Source organism: Rhododendron vialii, chromosome 12a, assembly GCF_030253575.1.
Source record: "Rhododendron vialii isolate Sample 1 chromosome 12a, ASM3025357v1".
Classification (NCBI taxonomy): domain Eukaryota; kingdom Viridiplantae; phylum Streptophyta; class Magnoliopsida; order Ericales; family Ericaceae; genus Rhododendron; species Rhododendron vialii.
This window is the reverse complement of record NC_080568.1, coordinates 12,000,833-12,010,231: the sequence shown is the minus strand read 5'-3', so window position 1 is coordinate 12,010,231 and position 9,399 is coordinate 12,000,833. Positions and strand designations below refer to the sequence as shown.

The 9,399-nt window shown below is 37.7% G+C and overlaps 1 protein-coding gene across 2 annotated transcripts; it reads left to right on the top strand.

Annotated features, from left to right (window-relative positions):
• The first annotated feature begins 261 nt into the window (after nt 1-261).
• On the top strand, nt 262-6,252 carry LOC131310804 (uncharacterized). 2 transcript variants are annotated; one of them, XM_058338014.1, is made up of 5 exons: nt 262-528; nt 3,624-3,823; nt 4,476-4,933; nt 5,055-5,130; nt 5,846-6,252. In XM_058338014.1, the coding sequence occupies exons 1-4, from the start codon at nt 351-353 to the stop codon at nt 5,092-5,094; spliced, it is 876 nt and encodes a 291-aa protein (XP_058193997.1). In that variant the 5' UTR covers nt 262-350; the 3' UTR covers nt 5,095-5,130; nt 5,846-6,252. The 2 variants fall into 2 exon arrangements, with proteins under 2 accessions (XP_058193997.1, XP_058193996.1); XM_058338013.1 differs by lacking the exon at nt 5,846-6,252 and having other exon boundaries at nt 5,055-5,510.
• Nucleotides 6,253-9,399: the final 3,147 nt, after the last annotated feature.

Below are 9,399 nucleotides of genomic sequence, written 5' to 3'. Positions count from 1 at the left end.
TGATCCCTTGTAAAGTTTGATGTTCGAAACATCTCAAATGCTATATTCACTTTTTCTTTTTTTCTTTTTTGTAGTCAGCCCATATAGGATTTTGCTGCAACTTTAATTAGGTCGCTCGTTCGGGCTCGTTGTGTGTATAATTCTCAAGATTAGTCGAGTTGCTTGTATGTCCATGCACCGAGTTATCCAAAAAAGACAAAATTCTACTAGAGGTACCACGTTGACAAAATCTGCAAACATTTGGTACCATATTGGTAGTTTTCAAAAAATAAACCAGCCCTAAACCCTATTCAAACGTTCTATCCTCTCCTGGTAGAAGAGGAGAGAGAGAGAGGAGAGGGAGGGAGAAGATGATAGTGAACTGTAATGGTATGATAGTGAACTGTAATGGTATTGCAGCGGTATTCACAACATGGAGGAGAAAGCCTCCGACGAGGATTCTGTGCTTCTCATCTCACACGAATACAGAACAGCTGCGTGCCCAACTCGACCAACTCCATTCTGAGGCACAGCAAGCCAGAACCAAAGGTTTCTCTTTCTCTCAAATTCACCTATTATCTATTGCTTCTAACTTCTCTTTGAATTTTCTAAAACCCATTTTACTGAACACGTTCCTTTCTCCTTTTATTTTAACAGTCATTCCAAAACTCCGTCAAATACCCTATTTTGTAAAGATGGTTGAGAAACTTTCAGCGAATTGGGATTTGGTACCCTATTCCATAATTTCTTTTTTCATTATTTATTTCAGATATTTGGGTCGGCTGCGTTTTTCTTTTTTAATTAGCGAAAGTAAGTCAGTATTGTTGGAAGAGGAGCTCTTGAACTCCTTTATGCTGGCATGCTGTTGGGCCATAGTCCTCTTGGCTTGTGTCAATTGTGTTGTTGCACTTATTGCGGTGATCTGCGGTGAATTTGAGTTTGCATGTCGAAAGAACTTAGAAGTTTTGATCTTGAAATTTCGGTGTTGGTTCAGGTGGGCTAACAATATGGTTGAAAATTGAAATGAACCAAAACGTGTGTTAGAATCTCCTATGACCAATACCTGTGTTACATAACTTACATGGGTCAGGCATAATGAATACATCCCAATATAATTCATCTGATTGTGAAACCTAGGACACGTAGGGATTAAAATGGTGTTTGAAATAGCATAAGAAGCAGGTACATGTACATGGGAGACAGACAGGACTGTTGGCATGGATAGTGGATACGGGAACAGGATATTGCACGGATACATTCACTTCCCTCTGCCATTGACGACATGGATACGGACTACATACACAGGACACGGAACAGATAAAGAAAAATGCTACTTGTTTGTAAGTGTGAAATACAAAAAAGACTTCAAGTTAATGGTCTTTCAACAGAAACCCCCCCCTCCCCCCCCCCCACTTGTAATTCAATAATTTCGTCTTCAACAAATTACACTCCAGTCAATGTTCTAAATGGCGCTTGGCGCTAGTAGGGCGGAGACCCACCTCCAAGCGCCAAGCCGCCGCCAAGTAATTCGGCGTTTTTTTTTTTTTTTTAACAAACCATTATCCAATCAAACTATATTCTATGTATCCATAATACAAGTTCAAAGTTCTACATAACCATAATGCAAAGTTTAATGTACAAACCCAAATGAAATTAAGTAGTAGCAACTAGCAAATAAGTTGAATAAGACAATAAGTAGAAATAAACGAGATCGGAGATCCCTAATGCCAAGTTAAAAGTTCATCTCATTTCTTTAACTCTTCTCCTCCATACCCTTCCAAAACTTGATCTACATTAGTTTAATACTATACATTTTAGGCCGCCAAAGGCCTCCAAAGATGTCGATGATGCCGCCAAGCCCCGCCATGGCCCGCCAAGACCGCCTAGGCGGCCGCCAAACCTCCCTGGGCGCCAAATCAAACGCCAAGGGGTATTGGCGTGGCGGCAGGGTACCTCCAAGCGCCTAGGCGGCCTCGGCGGCCGCCATTTAGAACACTGACTCTAGTATTTACTTTAAAACTCTATGAACATGATGCATCCAACACTAACTGTCCTTGATGACCCTTGAGATTTGTTTTAGTGTCCGGAATCTCCAGTTAAGTAAAATCCAGCATCGTGCTTCATAGACAGTAAGTCGTAGAGCATTTCTTATGCATATTATTGGAGTTCTACACATTGTTTTATCGTAAACAATGATGCTGTGAATTCCTATTACACACGTTGGATATATATCCCATGACCATGCTCAAGTATCAAGTGTTCCCTTGATTTTGAAGCTTAGAAATGCTCCATTGCCCATCGAATAAACTCTATGTGGGAAGTTTTGAAGGCCTTTAGACCGGTGGGGTTGTGGGTGGTTCAAGCCACCTCTAAGGCATGTGAGCTTCTATTCATTGTTTGCCATCTTTCCCATATGCAGGTTCAAGCAACCTCTAAGATTCATGTTCCTTAATGTTCCTGTCTCTTATTTTGCATTTTTTAGGATCTCTCTCTTCAAACTTCAGAGTCATTCCAACATTCTTTCTCTTCTCTAAACATCAGGAAATTTATTCACTCGGAGGAAATTGTTATTGTTAGATTTTTTGCACGTTGGTTAATTGTCTTCTGCAATGCTAGTACATGAGCCTAAGAAATCTCTCCACTCATAGCTAATTAGTTAAATTGTTTGGTGCTTTAAATGGTATCAGAACTAGCATTCTTGAGTTTTGGGCAACAGTGTATTATATATAGCATGGATTCCCTTTGTTTGTGCCAAATAGGGCATCCATTGTTGACATCTCCATGTGCAAGGTGTTGTTAGAGCTTGTCTCACCTTATTTAGTTATCTCCTCCAAACTAGTGTACAAGTCTGAAGTGCCTCTCTGCTCAGCCATTTGTTTTGAGTTAGATACTTTATCATGTACTGTAATATGCAAATGACTTTGGACAGAAACCTTAGCGAAGCCAGTCATACACTAAGAGTTGAATTGGGAAACAGAAGTAGCAGTTTTATGCTAGTTTGCTGACCATGGAGCTAGAAGATACCCCACAGTTATATTTCCTAAATTATTTATTGTGCATTTGATTTTAAAGGAAAACGATGAAAATATTTAAGGTAAAGCCTTGGTTTGTGACACATAGGATAATGGTGTGTTTTCATCCAGTAATTGGATCATATATTTATGATTTTGGTTCGATTCCTCTTGAAATTTTATTGTCCAACTAACGGGCAATTTATTGTCCTAGTGGAGTTTCAAATGAAGTGAGCTTCTGTCTGCTCCTTGCAGAGTGAGTAAGTTTGCTTGGGCATCCATGGACCATGATAACTTGGCATTTGAGTAGTTCTATCCCAACTAGTTTTCTGGAGACTTCTGTTTACCGAATAGCTAAGATGGCAGCATCTTCTTTGCAGCCATGTGGAGGGAACTTTAATCTCCTTGCAGTTATTGCAGAACATTTGTCTTGTTTTAGGGGTGTACTACTTCTTGATTAGGTACCGTCTTCTTTTTCATCATTTGTGTCATCAAATGGAAATGACAAATATTCATATTTGTTAAACTCATTATGTTGATATGCTGATGTCACTATTGCTGTTTCTTTGGTGGCAAAAGATTTTTTCCAAGGCACTCTTGAAGTCAGTTTTTGAAAAACTGCGGTTGTTGCAGCAAATAATGCAAGGTTAAGGTTGATGCGATTGTCTGAAGCGGCAGAGAAGCTTCAACGACAGGCAGCTATTATGGTTCAAACTGGAAGAGAAAACGATGCATGGGAGTTACTCTTCCAAAAGAAAAAGGTTATGCAAGCTTTGGACAAGTCAAAGGCTCGGATCACACTTTTCGACGAGCTCTCATCAAAACTTAATGAGGTATAAATAAATTTTATTTTCGATTACCTGTATTTTACTTCCACCGTGTTAACATGTTTGTGAAATAGCATATGTTATAAGCTTGCTTACTAGCCTTTATGTCATGCTTTGGCCACATCAAGGGCTGTAAAGTTTATTACATTGGCATGCCTAATATATATTCGACTTCGACACCTGACCTGAACAACACGTATACCAACACTGATAGGTTAAAGAGGCACCGACTTTAAACATAGGCAAATTGAGAATCAGATAGCATACTTGTTTACTCCCTGACCCTGCGTCGACTTTGTGGATCTGATGCATATTAACCTTATCCAGAGTGTTCAAATTTTGTACTTCTCCCTTATTAGAATTTCTTTATTTGTCAAATTAACATGGAATTACCCGATCGTTGTAAAAAGTGGTAGATGAGCAATATGCTGCCGAGAGGATTTTATCATAGCAGCAAATCAACATAAAACTATTAGGTGCGATTAATATTCTGATTTTACCATCTTTATTGCTCTTAATTCTGGATTTCTGTTTCAAATTTTATTTTCTACTCTTCCGTGATAATTTTTGTTCTTGACTAAATTTGTTCTCTGGCTGGATCTTATGCAAGATCATTATTACGGCACTAGTTTTAATCCGAAGCATAATTTGTTTCCAGGTTATTTCGGTAAAGGAAACTCAGCTAATTCAAAATATTGCTTCAGATGTTGATATTGGCATCAAAGATGCTTCTAGTACGGTTCGGATTGTGTCTCCAAAGGATGAAGATACCAGAAACCAGAATAAAGATGATGACCTTGAGTTGAAGGCCATGAAATATGGTGCAGATCAATTATTGCAAGTTGATACAGAAGGTCAAGCAGACCAACAAATTCTTGATAGCGTGGATAATCAGGATTTTCGGAATGAAGCTGACATCATTTATAGCCTGAAAGGGATATCCTCTTATGAGGACTTTATTGAACATCTTGATCAACAGCTCAATAAAATTGAGACAGAGCTTGTCATGGTTTTAGGGGTCTCAACCTTGCTACTGGAGAAAAACGAAAAGCCCAAAAATTCAAAGGTGCGGCAAACAGAAGAGCTTCTTGAAGGCGTTCGTACCATCAGAGAGAGGTACACTCTCTTGAAAAGTGTTCAATGTGTCTACTATCACCTTCGCATGATTCTGAGACAGTTGGTATTTTCCATGCATTTATTCTTCGTTAAGCGTAATTGTCGGATTTGATGTTTGCAGGCTTTCTAGCATCATGCAGCGAGATGTGAGGATGAGATAAAGCTCCATTTGGAATAATTCAATTTCCCCCTGGCAGGTAGGCTTGAGCTTATGCATGTTGAAGTAAATTGCATGTTTATATAGTGCTTAAGAGGTGATTTTTCGTACTAAACGAAACTGGGAAAACAGAATTTCAACAAGAAGCCAGTGAGGAAATGGGTAGAATGGTATGTTATATGTAATACGTTGGATGCTGATTTAAAGGAGCTCATTTCTTTGTTTTCGTCTTGAGGATTTACACATAGGGTCCTGATCAGCCTGCTCATTCCCTTCTAGTTTTCAGAAGTTCTTAACATGTTCAGTTTTCTGTTCTGCATCCTGTATGTACATTTCTCTTTATTTAGTTTGACAATAGTTGTGACCGTACCTTCTCAATTCTGAGGAAGAAATGTGGAAAAATAGGACAATGTTATTGCATGGTGGTACGGAAAATGCCCCACTATTGTTACCTTTCTGCTCCTAATAGCGGCTTGGGCAAAGATAGAAACAATTTCATCTTTTTCATATCTTCTCATAAATTAGGCCCCGTTCGGCTAAATAAGCCAACCGGCTTATTTGTTGTCTTTATTCAAATTTTTTTTCATATTTGTTAGTTTTTCGTCAATTTTTTGGGGATTATTGCATCATCATGACAAGAAGAATCTAAAAAGTAAAAAATTCCGATCGAAACATAATTTTTTTGAATAAAGACAAAAATAAGCCAATAAGCTAATTTTTGGGTCTTTATTAAAAAAAATTTTGGATTTTGATAGGTAGCGAAGAGCGTTCTTAGGATCAAGATGTGTTCTAGGGGCTCGCAAATGACTAATGAGAGAGTATGCTTAATTCTCATACTCATCGGTGCTTCCAGCCTAACCCTACCTTGAGCTTACCGCAGATTGATGACAAAGCAACTGAGTCAGTTTGCCATCTGCAAGCAGGATTTCAATTATTTCTCAGGTTCTGAAAAGGTAATGAACTTGGGTATGCCTCCATGTTTTTATAAAAGTACCATAGGACTTTAAACGAGCTAAATATAATGTTTGGATTCGTTCTTTAAGTTTTTAAGTGAACTCGAACTCAAGCTGAACTCAATGAAAATATGACGAGCTGAGCTTGCCTAGGTTTGAGTCAAACTCGAGTTTGTTCATGAGCCAATAATATCATATTTATGCTCTCATATGGGTCTAAAATGCAAATAAAATTTTACTATGCACATAAATACATTCATGCATATATAAAACGATAAAAACATATACATAAATAAGTTTTTAGTAATTGTAAACGTTTATACTTATACAAGTTGTAAGATTTTTATTATGGACATATACAAAATTTTCTTAAAAATCCCATGATATACATATATTTCAGGTTCATGAGCCTAATCGAGTCAAATACTGGTAGGTTCATGGTTGGCTCATTTATGAAATGAGTCTAAAATTGAGGTTCAGGTTCGGTTTATTTAATAGACAAATCGAACTCGAACGAGTTTTTATCGAGTTGAGTCTCGAATAGTTCACAAACGGGTCAGTTCGTTTATAGTCCTATGTACGTAGGTTTATACATCACCTTCGAAGAAGCGTAAGTGACGTTTGTCAGGTATTGGGTTTAAAGAAAGCTACTCCCTCTTTTCCCATTTTTTAGTCCCTTTTAGGAGTTCGTGCTACTTTTTAATCGATTGTTGAGTCTTTTTAGTTTGGATGTTATAGACACGCGATTGTCCTTGGTCATGAGTCGGGATAAAAATCAATGTCATCACATGGCGCTAGCTTGATCTCTTATGTTCGCTATAGTGTGTATGGGAACCCTCACACTTATTTGAGTGACCCAATGCGTGCAAAGTGGTTGTGAGACTAGGTTATTATATTTCTTAATTAAAATGAGATACTTAGAGCATCTCCAATTCTTACCCATTTTATTACTCATACCTATAAAATTTAAGTAAAAAGCCTAAAAACTCATTTGCCTATCCATTTTGAGTTCTATCCATTTTCTTACCCAAATTTGGAGAGACTCAAACCCATATCCTTTTTTTTCATTCTCTCTTTTTAGTTTCATCAATTACAAGTGTGTCACTCTATAATTACAAGCGTGTCATTCAATAATAAATTTGTGTAAATTATGGGTTTATCATTGGAGATACATTATCCAAATCAAGCTTCTAAGAGCATCTGCAGGCTTGACCCAAACCCTTCCCCAAATTCAAAATTTGGGCAAAAATCACAAAAACTTATTTCCAATCCTTTACCCAAATCATTTTCCATTTTGAGTTTTACCCATTTCTTTGCGCAAATTTGAAACAAACCAAATACTTTTCCTATTTTCCCAACGGCTACTGAGAGAGAGAGAGAGAATGGATTGAAGGAGAGAGGGTGAGTCGGTGATTTCTTAGAGAGGGTGGGTCAGTAATTTTTCAGATTTGTCGGGGTCGGGGTCGTCGCCGGAGTGTCTTCGTAGTAGAGGAGGTGGGTCGGTGGTGGCGGGTCAGAGGGAGAGAGAGGGGAGATGGAGGGGTGGAGTGTGGTGGAGGTGGGTTGAGGAGGAAGAGAGAGTGGTCTCGAGAGAGGGAGAGTGAATTTGGGTTTGATGGTTGGAAATGTGCTTATCCAAAATAGGTTTTGTCCAAAATTTGACTCAAATTTGAAGAAAAAAAGGGGTGAAGGCTGGAAAAGTTTTAACCCAAATTTAGGTGAAAAAATGGGTTAAAATTGGAGATGCTCTTGTACCCTCATCTTTACTGAAGTTTTTTGCATTATCTGTAAGAAAAACTTGAAAATTACTTGCTCCTATTTGGTGTCAGACAACACCAGCGGTGTAATGTGAGGCTGTGAGCTTCCACGTATTTTCGCAGGAGGCAAAATTAATGTGGACACCCACACAACCTTCGTTTCCTTTTTTTGACCACAAGAATAAATAAATTTGGGTGTTCCACTTTTGTAGAAAAGTAATTTTTTGAAAAAGAAAACAATTTCAAGTTTAAAAATTATGTGTTTACGCAAATAATTTTTTTACTAATATGGATCTTGTTTGATAGATCTCATTAAGATCTTTTAAACGGTGCAAAAAAAATTGAATTTTTTTGTTATTTTCATTATATTTGAATTTAAAATTACCTTCTTTTTTTAGAAAGTGGAACACCAAATCTCCACCAAAACAAGCACACCCCCAAGTAATGACCAAATCCAGAAGGAAAAAGAAGAGAAAAAGAGAATTGCTATGAAGCAAAGCCATGAAGTGTCACGCGTTTATCATCACAATTTACAAGTCGCCTTTTTTGGTCCTGTCACGCATTATCATCGCAACATATATCTGGAATACATCGACCTTGAAAAAAAGAGAGTTGGGAACAGATTGTCAACTCTGAAATTTTTTTCCCCCTAAAAACGTGTTCTGATAAGACATTAATTGTAACGATCAACTAGATAAATTTACAAAATTGTTCTCCCTGACGAGGTTTGTATTACGAGCGCGCCCAATCATCAAATTGAGTCGGAAATGGCTGGTCCGCCCATGTACAATGGCAGTACATGACAGACAACAAGGCTAGTAAGTAGGCTACTACTATCAGATATTCGCGACGAAGCTTTTTCTGCCCCTTCTCCTGACTATAAGCAATCCCAATCTTCAATATCTAGGAGAAAAAAGCATGTGACCTTTTAGGACGTGGGCCATCGACCACTCTTGTCCACCCAATCAACCTCCACCAGGTCAGACCCCATCCATCACTTGTATTAATACTCCTTCCGTCCCAATTTGTTCTGCTCTTATTCCTTTTTGGAATGTCTCAAAATGATACGCTTGTTTCAAAACTTTCCATTTTTTAGATGTCAAGAGTACCATTTTACCCCTCATTTAAGGAGAGATTCTCCCTCCCAAATTCAAATTCAATGCAAATGGCTGGCTAAACTGAATTTGGCTCCATTCTCTTCATATGACATGACAGAAAGAGAGTACTTTTGATGAATTGATGGGTTCAATTATTTATTTTTACAAAATTTTAGTAATATTTTCTCAATAGGGTAAAATGGTAAAATTGATCAAAAGTCAATGTAAGTACAATATTTTCTTAAATTTCGTGAAAGTCAAAATAGACGGAACAAATTGGAACGGAAGGAGTATTAAATAATTCCATTCTATTATTCTGTCTCTCTTCCTTCACCTTGTCAATCAAACTTCCGCCACGTCAGACCCCCATCCATCACTTGTATTAATATTAAATAATTCCATTCTATTATTCTGTCTCTCTTCCTTCACCTTGTCAATCTCCAACCAGCATTATAAATTCCAACCTCGTTTTTTTTTTTTTTGCCACAACGATAACAGATGA